Source organism: Phaseolus vulgaris, chromosome 1 (assembly GCF_000499845.2).
Source record: "Phaseolus vulgaris cultivar G19833 chromosome 1, P. vulgaris v2.0, whole genome shotgun sequence".
In the NCBI taxonomy this organism is placed as follows: Eukaryota; Viridiplantae; Streptophyta; class Magnoliopsida; order Fabales; family Fabaceae; genus Phaseolus; species Phaseolus vulgaris.
Genome location: NC_023759.2, coordinates 19,327,753 through 19,344,998, shown reverse-complemented (window position 1 = coordinate 19,344,998; position 17,246 = coordinate 19,327,753). Strand labels below are relative to the sequence as shown.

The 17,246-nt window shown below is 34.3% G+C and overlaps 1 protein-coding gene across 3 annotated transcripts in view; it reads left to right on the top strand.

Annotated features, from left to right (window-relative positions):
- Positions 1-16,170, top strand: part of LOC137813747 (ATP-dependent DNA helicase At3g02060, chloroplastic) — a 29,557-nt gene extending 13,387 nt beyond the window's left edge. The window contains exons 8-14 of one of the 3 annotated variants that reach the window (XR_011081503.1): positions 2,529-2,690; positions 5,104-5,190; positions 5,385-5,558; positions 5,683-5,727; positions 6,874-7,230; positions 15,287-15,638; positions 15,719-16,170. Coding sequence is in view for 1 of the 3 variants with exons in the window: in XM_068616161.1 (XP_068472262.1) it covers positions 2,529-2,690; positions 5,104-5,190; positions 5,385-5,558; positions 5,683-5,727; positions 6,874-7,230; positions 15,287-15,388 (927 nt within the window). In the remaining 2 variants the exon portion in view is untranslated. Of the gene's footprint in view, positions 1-2,528; positions 2,691-5,103; positions 5,191-5,384; positions 5,559-5,682; positions 5,728-6,873; positions 7,231-15,286 lie in introns of all 3 variants that reach the window. The other 2 variants (XR_011081502.1, XM_068616161.1) reach the window with 2 other exon arrangements.
- The last annotated feature ends 1,076 nt before the right edge of the window (positions 16,171-17,246 follow it).

The following is a 17,246-nucleotide window of genomic DNA, read 5'->3' as shown; positions in this document are numbered from 1 at the left end:
TGCTCAGAGGACACAACAACTGTTGGACAGCAACAATGCTTAGAAATCATGATGGCTTTGAAGAAGCAAAAATGCTCAAAGGACACGATAGTTGTCGGAAAGGTAAATTGTTTAGAGAGTGTGGTGACTACTAGGAAGCAAAAAATGCTGAGAGGGTTTTGCAATTGTCAAAGAGAAATCACATAGCAAGGCAGCAACAGTGATGGTAACTAGCTTAAAAAGCTTGTAGGAAAAAAAGGACTCGCTCTAAAAACGTTGATGTTGCCTAAAAACATTGAACAATACTTATTAAAGAAATATCGGTGTTAAACAATACTCTTAAAAAATGTCGACAATAAATAGTACTTGTCGAAAAAACATAAGTGGTGAATATTACTCATCGAAAAATGTTGGTGGTAAACAATAACACTACCTAGAAAAGAAAGCTCAATGGAAAGTTGTCAGCAATGAACAGTAACTCCAGTGGTGAATTGTGATGGTGGTGATGAACAATGTATGTGGCATGAACAATAACTACAGAGTCAAATAACATAAACTGGAAAACTTATACGGTTTCTAAAAAAGTTACTCCTATGAGCTATGGGTCGACAGGGAAAGCATAAATTTGGGTTCCTTTTTTCTTAGGCTCTCAATATCCTGTTGAAAGGAAGAAAACAGGTCACAGGGGATGGTAATGCTCCAGTACCATGTTGACAAGGGATAAACTAAGAAGGAATGTAATGAATTCTTTGTGTTGGGTACATACATGAGTATTCTTATTGATAAGAAAGAAGTGATAGAATAATAGGGAAAAAATGAATATTTAATAAAGGGAAATATTTGGAAAGATATTTCCCAATCAAATCACATCTTAGGAAGTGAATTTAGGCTTAACTCAATTTTACAAAACCGGTTTTCAAGGTAATGATTGCACCCACTTATATATCATAATTTGACCATATCTTTAGCAGTGTTATCACTTTTTGGTTATTATTGGTGCCATGGCGGAAGGCGGTGGCAATGTGGTTTTCCCATGGCGACCACTTTTGGCATCTCGGGATGCTAACGTAAAATGAAAATATCGAAAAAGGCGGAGAAAAAGACGGTGGCAGTGGCGCAAGGTGAGCTAGGGCAGTGGCGGAAAATGAAGAAGGGACCGTGCGGCGCATGAAGATAGAAGAGCTAAACAAAACCCTAATAAGTTTGGGCCTTTGGCACATTCCAACTTTTAACTAATAAAATCCTAAAACTCTAATTATTCATATAAAATTTGAATGTGCTGCAGCTGCATGAACTCTTAAACCTAATTTAGAGTTCAAAACCTACTTAAAATTAGGTTTTTAGGCCTATTTTTGGCCCAATTAAAACATTATACTTTTTAACTAATAAGACCCTAAAACTCTAATTATTCAAATAAAATTTGAATGTGCTGCGCTTGCATGAACTCTTAAACCTAATTAAGAGTTCAAAACCTACTTAAAATTAGGTTTTTTTGGCCTATTTTTTTCCCAATTAAAACATTATACTTATTGCAATCCACAACACATTTTTTTATCTTTGCCACAACACCTTCCGCCCTAACCCGTTATAATTTCCGTTATAACTTTATAAAGGATTTATGGGGTCTCGGATATGATTCGTTATCCGATATCGATAACACTAATCTTTAGTTGATATGAGATATGCAACACACTTCCTTACACCAAAAATTAGACATCTCAAGCGTGAAACTAGATATTTGTAGGTGATCCAATGATGGTTAGATAGTGGTTCCACAAATAGGCCATTAAACCTTATTAAAATAGATTTTGATACCATCTTAGAAAGTTGATTTAGGACTTACTCAATGTTATGAAATTAGCTTAAAAGGTGAGGTTTGCGTCCAATTATTTGTTTTAATTTTATCATATTTCTAGTCAATGTGGGATCTTCAACATTAACAAATATGTATACTTATTCTGACAAATTTCTACCTTTAGGATGTTGCAACTTGCAAATATAATCTGATCTAATTTTGGAAATTGATGCAATTGCTCCATCCATTCCCATCCATATGTGGGACATACTATATTCTGGGATGTTTATTTACACATTTTGTACTTGTTGGTTGTCCTTTTATTAACAAATATAAGCGTTTTAAGTGCTTGATGTGTGCCATCTATAGTGGATGCTGGTTGGCTGTTTTGTCAAGAACATTTCATGAAGTGCAACCTTAGTTGCTTTCCAAAAGTAGATCTGCTTCACTTATGCAATTTCACTTCTTCCTTTTATTCAATGCAAGGTGATAGTACTACTTCAATACAATGGAGTGCCACACACACTGCCTCTACCGTGATAAATGTGCCCTGGATCTTTTGATGGAACTCGTGCATCATATAAATACTTAGTACACAAATTTATTCTTAATATGATGAAAATCTCTGTTTGGATTGATCAACTCAAAAGTTAAATTGTGTTATGTAAAAAGTTATTCGTGCATCATATATGTAAAGAGTTGACATTGACAATTTGACTTTAATGGTATGCATTTGACTGTTTTTCTGGAGTAGCTGTTCTCAAAGCAATTAGAGGATACAATGGAGAAGTTCGCCCTCGGAGAAATAAAAATCCTTATCTGCACAAATATAGTAGAAAGTGGGCTTGATATTCAAAATGCAAATACCATTATCATTCAGGATGTTCAGCAATTTGGCCTTGCACAGTTATACCAGGTTTTGTTTTTTCCTAATTTCACTATTATTTTTTATTTAGAAGTTCTCATATTTTTTGTTGCTGACTCCAAACATTGTTTAGAACTGGTTATTGTTATTAAATTTGTTCTGTAATATGTATTTTACTATCACCAGGTATACTTCATGAGCTTTCATTAATACAGATCATCATACATATTTTTTTTTCAAATTTCAGATCATGTGCTGGAGTAATTTTTTCCTCTTTTACAATCAACTTAATATTGTTTCAAACAAGCCTGTTTTTGATAACGATGAAAGAAATTGAAAGTGAAATGTCAGAATTACATGGATTTTGTTAAAGGAGGAAAAGAGGGAAAAAGGAGACTATGGATAATAGTTTCTTATGCTTATTGATGTGATGCAAAAGGAAAAATGGACTAACTCTGAATCAAATAAGGAAATGAATAATGAAATTCAAGGAAAATGGTTTGGAAACCACTTCAAGAGGCCATCCAAGATATTCTAACTTATTTTATGATTCAGTAATGATATATTTTATAGGTAATTCTGACATAAGTATATGATGGAGGAAATACGAAATTCCACATAGTAGCTCTTGAACAATTCCAGCAATGACAATTTTACGCCATAATTACCCTCTAGAAGCCTGTACATTAGTCACATTATAAGCTATAACTGTGTAATTCGAAATTAATATAACAATAACTTCCTAATAAATTTATAATACAGAATTATAAATACCCAAATCAGATTCCTGTACGGAAGTAGCCTTGTCCTCAAGGCTGAAATAAGGATGTTGTTCCTTGCAGATCAATATTTTTATTTTATTTCATCTATGAAACGCTGAGTTCACCTTCTCCTCCATGATCATCTTTCCCATAAATAAGCACCCTTAACTTCCTTTATAAAACACCTATGAAGTGGCCCAAATGGTTGGATGCATAGAAAACAACATTCTTCCCTCCTGACATTTTCCTGACAATGTATGCATAGTGGCAATGTTTCAAAATGACAAATCTTGTGAATTAATAGCAACAGAACCTGCACTTGCTCCCGCTGTATTTCCACCCTATTTCGCACTTAGAGAAGAATAGAGTGCTGTTATTTGACTCAATTAATACTTAATTCAATGGTTATGCCCAGAAACAGCTGACTGGTCAGGCCTGGTGTTCTCTTGTATGAAGTTGCCTCCCTTCTGCTCTACTTGTGGCATACTGCACCAAATATGGATTTCAATTGTTTGGACCCAACATCATACTATCACCATATAATTCATTCTTAATCTTTATGGCTAAATGATGCTTCTATGCACCGTTGCAGATCCGTTCTCATTTCTCTTCTGATCACCTAATTCAAATGATTCGTAAAATTATCCAAAGCCCATATTTCTTGAATCTCAATTAATTCCTGCACGAACTCCACAGATTCAGTTTGATAATGTTCATATGGATTCAGTTAACTACTAGAAAACTTCTTCAATAATTCTTCTTAGAAAATCTCCTATGTCATCTCCGGTAATCAGTTCTTCAAATATCTAATCTTTTATGAAAGTCCCATCAATACAAATGAAGGCCATGGATAACTTAAACTTTGGTTTAGTTTTTGTCTTTTGAAATTAAAAAAAACTGTCAGCCTTGGCCAGCTATGCACTGGATCTGGTCCACCTAAATTGGGTAATTCTACTTTCTGACCACCTTTCTTAAAACATCTGAATTTCCCATCTTTAAGACTGGAAGAACAAGTGACAAAAGGCTGAATATATCTTGTACAGTAGAGTCACATAAAGTTCAAAGGACTGTGGCATGAGGGAACATATTAAATATATAAAATTATTCTCAAGCTTTCAAATTATAGATCAGGCTTTTGTGATAGTTAATGCATGACAAATATGATGATGTAACTCGTAGTAATAAATGAATATGATAGGAACTTGGACATTATGGGGTGCCCAAGTCCCACATTAGTAGTATGGGATGCTCTTTTGAGTATTTAAGTGTTTGGTTCTCCCTCCTTAATAGCTAGCTTTTGAGGCTGGTTCTCCAAGTGCTTGGGTACTTATTCTCTTAGGGGAGGTGCTATGATAAGAACTTGGGTATTATGGGGTATCCAAGTCCCACATTGAGATGTATGGGATGTTTGATGGAGTATTTAAGTGTTTGGTTCTCTCTCCTTAATAACGTACAAGGTTTGGGTTCCCCAAGTGCTTAGATGTTTGATGGAGTATTTAAGTGTTTGGTTCTCTCTCCTTCATAACTTACTTTTAAGAGTGAATTCCCAAGTCTTTGGTACTTGTCAGTATATTTACAAAGTTATGCAGATGTAAAAGCAAGTAGAACCTGTATGCATTTTTTTAAACTTTTTCAAACTTTTTTTACAGCACAGGAAATCAGACCATGCTGTTAATTAGTTTTTATTTGTTCAATATTTCTAGTTGCGTGGAAGGGTTGGGCGAGCAGATAAGGAAGCACATGCATACTTATTTTATCCTGACAAAGGCCTGCTTTCTGATCAAGCATTGGTATGTTTCTCATCAATCTGTACCTTTTATTTGTAGAACATATATCACAAAAGAATATCGGGTTCATCAAACTTGGTATATTCCATACTTCATTAATATTCCTATCACTAAATTGATTCTTTCATTTCAAATATAGAAAGTTAGGTACTAAACAATTGCTTAAATCCAACATTCTCCTTGGTGTTCTCCCATAGGAGAGGCTTGCTGCTATTGAAGAATGTCGTGAACTTGGTCAAGGCTTCCAACTAGCTGAGAAAGACATGGGTATAAGAGGTTTTGGTGCAATTTTTGGTGAACAACAATCAGGAGATGTTGGAAATGTTGGTGTTGATCTGTTTTTTGAGATGCTCTTCGAGAGCTTGTCCAAGGTAAACTTTGATTTGTGATGTGTATTTTGGCGTGTGGCATTGGTCTTAGACTAGTTAAAATAGAAGAATTTTTGGTCGTCTGCCTGTTAGTTTTGGGCTTATCCTATTCTTCTTTCATTTCTAGGTTGAAGATCACTGTGTTGTTTCAGTTCCTTATCACTCGGTACAGGTATGTTTGATGTACCACAAAGGATTTATTAGAATAATTAAATGCTTTATACGTGTTTATCTGAATGCTGATATATACAGTTCCACAAGTCAATTCTGACGATGTTTTTCTCTTGCTTGAGGTGAAACAGGAAAATGTAAAATGCTGTTGCAATTAAAGATTTTCCTTGAAAACCGAGAAAATATGATTTTATAGTTTGCATTTATCTCTTTTTGGTCATCTATCATAACTTTTATAATAATATAATAATGTCAAACACACGAAAGTAATTACTAAATAATTATTGGTGCCATTGGGGTTAGATGATATAATGAACTCATTTTGTTGTTTGGATCTGTTTGTTGAACTTAAAGACTAATTTTGTTATTTGGAATCTTTCCTCTGTAAGTTGAACTTACAGACAAGATTTTGAATGATAGTATATCATTTATATAATCAGTCCTTAGCAGAATGAATTTTTCTCTTTTGTAGAACTCTTTCTTATTTGCTTTGGAAGTTTTTTTATTCTTTTAATTGTTCAAGCAAACTTTTGGATTAATTTGTAGTTCTATTAATTAAGGGACCATTTTGATTTTTTTTTTAATTATTTTTTAGTTAAAACATGATTGAAAGAAAGGCTATATTGTAGTTAGATTAGTTTTTCAAGAAAAAAAGTAGAACATAAAAAGTTGTTTTAATGCTTTTCTCACAATCAAATAAGGGGTTGTCTATGGAATGAGGTAAAAATGTTTTATTGGAAAATAAAGTATTTATTTTATTAAAAACGCCAAAATCATTTGCCAAAGTCATTTTATGTATACTTTTAGTAATTTAAAACATTTAATAGGCACATTTAAATATTTACTACTTCAACAGCGTGCCTTTGGGCACTCAATAGAATATTCCATCAAATAAATAGTATCTCACTCTAGGTATACACTTTATTCAACTATACATGTGAATAGAAAATAGCCAAATTAACATTGAATTGTGAATACAAACCGTTCAAAGCCTACACCGAAATGGTCCTGATAATATTCTTCCTGGTGTTCTCTTCATTTCTAGTGTCTTTGTACTTATGTAGGTATAATGTGTATCTGGCATCTGTATAAATGCATATAGTAGAGATTTTGTGGTTGATGCATTTTCTACTTTATTATTATTTAGGTTGACATGAACATAAATCCTCATCTCCCTTCTGACTACATTAATTATCTGGAGAACCCTATGAAAATTTTAAGTGATGCTGAGAGAGTTGCCGAGAAAGACATCTGGAGTCTGATGCAATTTACAGAGAATTTGCGCCGCCAATATGGCAAAGAGCCTCGCTCCATGGAGATTTTACTAAAGAAGCTTTACATGAGGAGAATGGCGGCTGATTTAGGGATAAGCAGAATCTACTCTTTAGGGAAGATGATCTTCATGAAAACAAACATGAGTAAAAAGGTATTCAAGCTGATGACAGAGTCCATGGCATCAGATTTACATAGAAAGTCGTTGGTTCTTGAGGGGGACCAAATTAAGGTATTCCAAAGAATTTCTTTATCTCTGAATTCTTTATATTGATGAATTTTGACATCTCTTGAGATCTGCCTTTGTATTTTGTTCATTTTTTTGCCTTATTTTACACATGAAATATGTAATAGTATATAATTAATTTGGTCATTTTATTGATAGATATTTTTATGCATAAAATTCCATTCAATTTGTATAGAATCACGAAGCATAATTTTCTTTTGGTCTGAAATTAATGCATTTGGACAGGAAGTTCGTTTATGCTTCATTTTCAGTCTCTTTGGATACAAAGCTAGAAGAGCTTTTTGAGAGCTCCTATACTAGACAAAGCTCTATATTTTGAATTAAGAAACTCTTAAAAGTGCTTTTAGCTTGTATCCAAACAGGCTCTTTGCTTATATTGTTTTAGCATCAAGACTGCCCATGTCATTTCTTCCAAAGATGATGTAATATTAAGGCTCTATCGCCTAGGACACCCTAATTTTGCTTACATGGAAAAGTTGTTCCCCTTTTTTTCAATAAAAAATCCAATTTGTTCAATCGTGGGTCAGTTAGCCACTAAATCTTATTATTCTATCCAGATATATAAAACATCATACCCATTTTCATAAATTCAGTGATGTATGGGGGCCTTCTTGAGTTAACAGTTTGATAGAGTACATATAAGCATTGGAAGCTTAAACAACATAATAGTGAGAAGACTAGATAACAATTAGAATCTCATCCTTGTCTTAAGTCATGAATTGAATCCATGAGAGGCTTGAATCAAGGATTCCATCAACACAATAACGTATATGAGATAAGAACAAGAAAAGGAACACAAAACAACATAAGGAAAAATTAAGAACATGATGACTGAATATAGTTCAGAAGTAGGTGAGAATATAAAAACAAGAAATAAGAATAAAAAATAGAATAAGAAATTGAAGACAAGTTGAAAGAAATAGATGAAATGTAATCCTGATGTATTTACAAATGTGATTACAGTCTCAATTTATAGATTGTTTACAACGTAATTAAGGAAAGAAATAATAGGTAATTAAAGCTATACAAATCAAATCAAATGACTAAAAGATATCAAATCTGTCCTAATAAATAGAGAATGAACATTGCACTTAATTACGGAATAATTATCTCCTAATTATTCAACACTCCCCCTCAAGTTGGTGAATGTATATCTATCATTCCTAACTTGCAAGTAAGATCTTTGAAGTGTTTTGTGGGAAGTCCCTTAGTAAACATATCTGCCAATTGGAGTCTTGAAGGAATGTACTCGGTGGCTATAAGACCATTATCCAACTTCTCCTTAATGAAATCTCGGTCTATCTCTACGTGCTTTGTTCGGTCATGTTGAATTGGATTGTGTGCAATACGGATGACAAACTTATTATTTCACACCAAACCCATAGGAGATTCATATTTTATTTTGAGGTTATCGAGTATGATCTTCATCCATAATAGTTCACAAACCCCTTGAGCCATGGCTTTAAATTTTGCTTCTGCACTTGATCTTGCAACTACATTTTGTTTCTTGCTCCTCCATGTCACCAGATTTCCACCCAGGAACGTACAATAGCCTGTGGTGGATCTCCTATCAACAATTGACCTTGCATAGTCAGCATCAATATATACTTTCATGGATAAGTTTTCCCCTTTTTTGAATAGCAATCCTTTCCCTGGAGAGGCTTTTAAGTACTGAATAATTCTATTTACTGCTTGCAAGTGTCTTTCTCTTGAATCATGCATGAATTGACTAACCACACTAACTGCATAAGCTATGTTTGGCCTAGTGTGTGATAGATAAATGAGTTTTCCCACAGTCTTTGATATTGTGTCTTCTCCACCTTTGGATTTTCCTCATCATTCTCAATCCTATGATTTTGCTCTATTGGCACTTCGGTGGTCTTGCAATCCAACTTACCAGTCTCTTTGAGGATATCAAAGATGTATTTCCTTTGAGAAATAAAGATGTCCTGTCTATAGTAAGCAACCTCTATCCCAAGGAAGTACTTCAGCTTCCAAAGATCCTTCATCTGAAATTAAGCAACCAGTCTCGCTCAAAGTTTGTTTTTCAATCTCATCATCACCTATAATAATCATATCATCTACGTAGACCAAAAGTATAGTGAGTTTACAATTTTGTGAATGTTTTATAAATAGAGTATGGTCACCTTGTCTTTGTCAGTACCCCAAAGATACCATAGCTTGAGTAAACCTTCCAAACGAAGCACAAGGTGATTGTTTAAGACCATATTGGGCCTTCTTAAGTCTGCACACCTTATTTTCTTCATCAATAGCATCATAACTAGGTGGAATCTTCGTGTATACTTCTTCCTCCAAGCTTCAATGCAAGAAGGCATTTTTAACATCAAATTGATGCATCTCCTAACCAAAGTGTGCTGCCAGGGAGAGAATAATCCTAACTGTATTCATTTTTGTCACTGGAGCAAAAGTCTCCTCATAATCAATCCCATAGGTTTGAGCATACCCTTTTGCAACCAACCTTGCTTTATACCGATCCAGTGTGCTATCAGACTTATACTTAACTGTGTATATCCACCTACAACCCACTGCCTTCTTATCTTTTGGTCTCTCTACAATTTCCCAAGTCTCATTACTTTCTAATGCACTCATTTCTTCATTCATGGCTCGAACCCAATTCTCATATTTTAAGGCTTCTTGTACTGATGTAGGGATTCTGATAGAATCAATAGTTGAAAGAAAACTCCGGTGTTGCATAAAAACTTTTATGTAGACACAAATTGATATTTGGTAGAAAATATTTTTTCTTTTCTCTAGGAAATAGATAAATCATTAGGTTAGGTTCAAAAGAATTATTTAAGGTGTCCTCAAGAGTCTCAAGGGTACGAGTTCTTACCTCCGGTTCGAACAATTGAAGTTGTTCGACCAGGACGGGTTCCTGTTGCGTTTGCTGATATTATTTCCAAAATATTTGTCCTCATTATTTTTCTCTGGTAATGATGTGGGTGTAGGATCTTTGTCATCCTCCCTAAGAATGGAATCCTACAACAAAGGAAAAGGTGGCAACTCAAGAACCTCAGATTCTTGAATACTCTCCCCCTGAAGTTGAGAACTAGGAAAGAAAGACTCTGTTTCATGAAAGGTGTGACATCCTTGGAAACATAGACTTTACGACTTTGAGGGTGATAACATTTGTACCCCTTTTTGTTGGGGGCATAACAGATGAAGACACATTTGATGGCGCGAGTATCTAACTTACCCCAATAAGGACTATGAACATGGACAAAAACAGGACAACCTAAGACATGATTCTGAAAGCTAGTCAACATGGGAATAGAAGGATAAAATGTGGTCATAAGCTGAATAGGAGTAGCACCCTTTAGAACCCGAGAAAGTAATCTATTAATCAAATAAGTGGTAGTCAGGATTGCTTCCCCCAGTAAGATCTAGGAACAGACGTTTAGAAAAGTAAAGCTCTAGTAACCTCAAGAAGATGACGGTTTTTCCTTTCAGCAATCCCATTTTGATACCAAGTTTAAATAAATAGATGAAATGTTTGAGGCTGTTTACAAATGGGGTCTGGTACCAAGTTGTTGCGAAAACATCAACTATAGAATGAGTGGAATAAGTATGTTCTAGGGTATATTTACTATGCAAGTTATGATACTGTTTAAGCTCATTAATTTTTGATAAAATAGGATCAGCTTCTGCATCTATTTCTGAAACATCCTGCCAATAGGGTCTAGATACAAGCTGCAACTCTTTATCTTCCTCTTTTCTCGATAACACATCTGCCACCTTATTTGAAGCTCCCATTTTATATACAATGTCAAATTCGTATACCAAGAGCTTCACCAACCAATTTTGTTGATTATGTTTAATAATCCTCTACTCTAATAACAATTATCTTGAACTTTTTTGTCTTAATAAGTTGGGTCGCTAATGTTGAATAGCTAATGTTAAAGCTATCAATTACTTCCTGTTTATAGACTTATTTAAGGCAGTATCTGATAACGGTTTGTTATATTATATTTAAGAGAGAGAGAACAGAAACAAAAAAAGAAAATTTTGTATTGATAAAAAAGTACAAAGGAACAAAGATTCTCTTTATATAGAGAGTGAAAAGAAAGAAAGTTGGAATTACATCCTTTTACATGCTTCCTCAGCTCTAGGGGGAGAGCACTTTTGAAGCTAAGTCTTCTGAATCTCGAGTCATCTTTTGTCCCAATCATATAGGAACCGTATCATGCTGATACCACTCTCGGTACTCCTAATACTTCTCTCGAGACATCTGCAGATGTCTTTGAAGCTCTTCCTAACAAGGGCAACTTTGTTCCCAAATTAAGGTCAATTCTAGGAACTAGTCATCTAGAGAGTTTCTCCTATATACAATATCAAAGGATACAAAAGCAACCTAAACTGATCCAAAAACAACTCCAATCATCTAAGCTAGGGTAACTTTTCCTTCTTTTGGCACCCTTTAAACTTTTGAAAAATTCCTTGAATAATAATTGTGAGCCTGACCTTGATGACCTGTCCATTTCTTTGAGAAGAGGAACTCTGTCTTGTACCAAGTACCCTATTTCTCAATTTGTGACCACTAAACATCTATATATGCAACACCAGATTTTTCTCTCAGCCATTGATGCAAATAGAGTCCCTACATCATTTCAAGAAGTATTAAAGGATGAAAATTGGGTTCAACTCATAAATGAATAGACGGATGCCTTAGAAAAGAACCAGCCAAAGGAAATTGATGACAGACCACTCAATAAAAAGGTAGTAGGATGAAGATGAGTTTATAATGTAAAGTATAAATTTGGTGGCACACACTCAATAAAAAGGTAGTAGGATGAAGATGAGTTTATAATGTAAAGTATAAATTTGGTGGCACATTAGACTGTTACAAAGGAAGGTTAGTTGCTAAAAGATATACTCAAGACTTATGTTGTTGATTATGAGGAGATATTTGCTCCAATAACAAAGATGAATATCATTGACAACTTATTTTGGTTCGGAATTGCAACAATCTGATGTGAAAAATGCTTTCTTGCATGGACTTTTAGAGGAAGAAGTTTACATGGAAATTCCTTTAGGTTTTCAGTCTATTAAAGAAGGGAATAAAGTGTGTTGGTTGAAGAAAGCCTTATATAGACTTAAGCAGTCACCTTGTGCTTGGTTTGGTAAACTCACTCAGGTTATGATCTCGATGGGGTATCGATAGAGTAAAGGTGTACATACCCTGTTCATTAAGCATTCACCAGAAGGTAAACTTATATTACTCTTGGTCTATGTTGATGATATGATTGTTGCAAGAGATGATGAACATGGAAAACAAATCTTGAAAGAAAAGCTTGTTGCTCAGTTTGAGATGAAGGATCTAGGAAAATTAAAGTACTTCCTTGGGATAGAAGTAGCTTACTCTAAGAAATACATCTTTATCTCCCAAAGAAAGTATGTTCTTGATCTTCTCAAAGAAACAAGTAAGATTGATTGCGAGACCACTCAAGTTCCTATAGAACAAAACCATAGAATTGGGATTGATGAAGGGCAATTCTATGAATAAAGGTCATTATCAAAGACTTGTGGGGAAACTCATTTACTTAGCCCACACTAGATCTGACATAGCCTATGTTGTGAGTGTAGTTAGTCATTTCATGCATGATCCAAGGGAGAGACATTTACAAGTTGTGAACATAATCCTTTGATATTTGAAGACAAGTCCAGGAAGGGGATTATTGTTAAAGAGGAATGAAAAATTGAAAAGGAGGTGTATACTTATGTAGATTATGCAGAGTCTGTCACAGATAGGAGCTCCACCCCAGGATATTGCATGTTCTTGGGTGGAAATTTGATGACTAGGAGAAGTAAGAAACAAAATGTTATTGTAAGGTATAGAGCAGAGCTGAATTTTTGAGCTATGGCTCATGTGGTGTGTCAATTTTTATGGATGAGAATTATTCTAAATGATCTTAAAGTGATATATGAAGAGTCTATGATAATGTTGTCAAACTCGTAAATCGTAAGAGAATCAGGAAAGAGATAAAAGATCGTAACTCGAGTATTGTAACTCGACTCGTAAGAGTTACTAAGAATTTTACAATATATACTTATAGATAACTTAAAGAAAAGATTAGAAGTCTGATGTGGATTAGAATTATTGGGCACTTATAATATTTTAAATAGGCCAAGTAAGAACCAAATAAACCTTGTTTAATTAGGGTTTTAAATTAATATTATTGCTCACTTCCTCTAGCGATTGCAGAACACTTCTCCAATGACTTAATTTGAATTAGGGTTGCAATGGGTTGGGTATTAAAAATGGGCCAAGGCCCACATGTTTGAATTAGATTTTCTGAAATTATGGTTTATTTTTGGGCAACAACTCCTTCATTTTCATGCACCACACACGACACAACTTCCCATTTAATTTCTTCATTTTCTACCACCGTCACAGCCTCATCAGAGCGTGCGTTGCTGCTGCCGCCACTGCACAAGACCATTTAAGTCGTTGCACAAGATCATCGAATCTTCTCCCCGCTTGGGTTTTAACTGGAGCAACCAAACTCCATTTTTTTGGCCAAAAATGGCTGCGCACGAGTCACGATCTAGGATTGGCAACCTCAGTCGATCCACTGAGCCATGTGACACCTCACTCGATCTACTCCAATTCCGATCCGTTAGCCGATTCACCTCGACTGGCCCTCCAAACTAGCTGACTCGTGCGAGAATGCGAGTAAACTTGCGATCTTGGCAACATTGGTCTATGATTTGTTATTGTCATAATAAATCAGCTATTAGCATTGTTCACAATCTAGTTCAGCATGATAAGACCAAGCACATAAAGATAGATCAACAATTTCTTAAAGAGGAATTGGACAACGACCTTATCACTACTTATGTCCCATTTGGGCTTCATTTAGCATATTGTTTCCAATAGGCCTTCCCATTGAACAATATCATGATTTCATCTGCAAGTTGGGAATGATAGATATCCACTTGAGAGGAAGTGTTGTTAGTAGGATATTAAGTGTCTTGTTAGAAGCTATAACAAGTCGTTAGAAGATTTTAGATATCTATTTATAATCAATATTTTAGGTTTAGAATTCTCTATATAGAGAATTATGATTTATGGTTTCAAATTAATCAATTGAAATAAAATCTTCTCTCATTTAGATTAATCATTTTCAAGTGACGCTGAAGAGAACCTACAATAGATCTATAGGAAGTTCATCAAAAAGGAAAATCAGAACCTCTTTTGATAGTTTGCAATTAGAGACCATAAGGGAAGAAATAAACTTAGCTTCAAACATATTAGATCCATGTAAAAGATCATGAAGATATTTGCTTTGGGTTATAGAATAAGGAACCGCCCTGAAGAGTTCTAACTTTTATTCCAAAAAGTAATCAAGGTGACCAAACTGCCTAAAGAGGGAAGGCAAAATTAAGTTGATTGATAATCCTTTGAACAAAAGTAGAAGAACTATCTGTTATAATTATATCATCAACTTAAACTAGCAAATAAATAGTGTTAGTTTGACATTGATAAACAGTGTTCCTTGTTGTTTGGCAAGCCATTGATAAACAGGGTTTAGGGCTTGCTTCTAACCATAGATAGCATTGTCTTGTTTGCACGCCAAAGAAGGACCAGAAGATGCAAAATCTGGAGGTTGTTGCATGTAAAATGTTTCATCTAAAACACCATTTAAAAAAGCATTATTAACATTTAGTATAAACAAGAGGCTAACGATTACTATTTGCCAAAGACAATGTAATATGAATTCCGGTTTGATGATAGGGGAGAAGATTTAATGAAAATCATAGCTAGGTTGTCAATGAAAGCCTTTAGCTACAAGATTAGCTATATACTCGTTTAAAGAGCCAACAACATTTTTTTACCATTTATATCAAGAGTTATGTGTCCAGTATTTTCTCTTTTTTTCTGGCCATTTGTATCTAATAATGTAGTTTTTTTTTTTTGCATTATGCATACTTCCTATCTGTACCGATAACCTAGGCCCCATACCCAGAATCATATGTAATAAGTTTATGTTCCTTTTTCCTAATGATTTTCTTCATGCAGGCTGAACTTCTTTTAGAGCTACCAAAAGAACAACTTCTTAATTGGATCTTTCAATGCCTGGCTGAACTTCATGCTTCACTACCCTCCTTCATTAAGTACTAGGTCCAATACCTGGTCAATTCTGGCAATATGGAAGTTGGAAACCCAACTTACTGTTTACATCACAAATATGTAAAATTTGATGGATTTAGTGTGTTGAAGGGCCAGAAACCTACCACGGCAAATGCAAAACAGGACTGTTTTGCATGACTGACATGGCAGTACAGGACATCTGAACAAGTTGGGACTATCAGCTGATACCAGTGAACATGTGCTTCCTTTCAAGATGTATAATCACAGCCACATCAATGAGGTTAGTTACAACTCACAGGCACCTTAGAATTGGAGTTATCTAAATTGTACTCCTAAATTTGCAAGCCTTATGCAGGACAGGGGCATATGTTACAAGGAAGCAGTTAGTAACCTAGTCATCTGGGCACCTTTAATACTTGCACTCATAAAACAACATTCCTTTCAGAAGCCATCTATGGTGATAACCTAGACATCTTATCCAGTAAACCTTTAATCAAAATATCCAGAATTTACCTTTTGTATACGTCACTGAGTAGTAAAGCATTCTACAACCATACTTTCTTCCTTTTTCCCATCTATAAATTCTTATCGAAGTTACCTGATATGGAGAAATTCATTGCCAAGATTCAGTCTCAGGCTAGTTAATACATTCTAAAGAAACTAGAAATCAGTCTGGTGAGTGGAGCATTTTTGTTGCAGATCACTAAGAAGTATGCTGTTGTTTATAGTTATTGCTAGAAACTTGTATTCTTTATAGAAAGAAATTCTTGTAACCACATGTTTTTGCAATCAGTTCCATCATTTAATATTAATTCCGTAGTTGACATCTATAATTATTTCTATTTTTAGTTTTATCTAAAATCAAAGGAGAACAAAACTTATCCTCCTTTAATTGTAAAAAAATATGAAAATCATTTGAGAAGGCATTTTAAGGTTGCTGACTATAGGCATATGCCATGTATTAATGTGTAGCAATGCTAAATGCATATGTTTCTATCATTATCACGTGCCATGCCATTAAAAATTTCCAAATCAGCGAGGTTGATGTTACTAAATGTATATAACGTTATTAGAGACTAATATATATATATATATAACACGCGCGTACATATATATGTGTGTGCGCGCGCGTGTGAATTGAAATAAAAGAGTAGCATTTATAGGAATTGAAACATATCTATTACTTGTACTTCTTAAATGCAACACTTGTTTGTTCATGCACTAATAAACTTTTTCCAGTATGGAATGATCCATATGGTGTTCACATTATCAACAAATAATAATAATTATGATGAATAAACGATTTCAAAAAATTAAACACACCCTTCTAATGTATCACAACTTGGACAATGCATCACATATTCTCATGCATCCTTTACCACCTACCACGTCTCTTTATAAAGTTTTTACATTCCTTTCAACGTGAAACCAATGTTGAAGGTTGGAAGTTTATGGGAAAATAGTGCTAAGTGCTTGTAGTGAAGCAAGATCTATCACTAATAGTCTAAGTATTTCAAGAAGTCCAATAAAGTTGTTTTCTTATTTACTTGTCAACATTAAAAAAGCCAAAGGCAACCGTGTGGACTTGGTTCTTTTTATCATCTCTAATAGGCATTATTAATTATTGGATTTTAGTTCTTGATCATCTTTATGATTGTGCATCTTTCACATTATATACTTGCTTTACAGTAATGGTATTGTCTAAATTATTCTCTTTCAAATTTAGTAAAATATTTGTAGCTTTTATGTCAACCAACATCATTAGGTTTTTATTTGATGTCATATGGATCACATATTAATATATCAATCAATTCATGATTATGATGTCTACATATTACAAACACAATCCACCATCCTTCGTTATGTACTAGTTTTTCACGCAATTTAA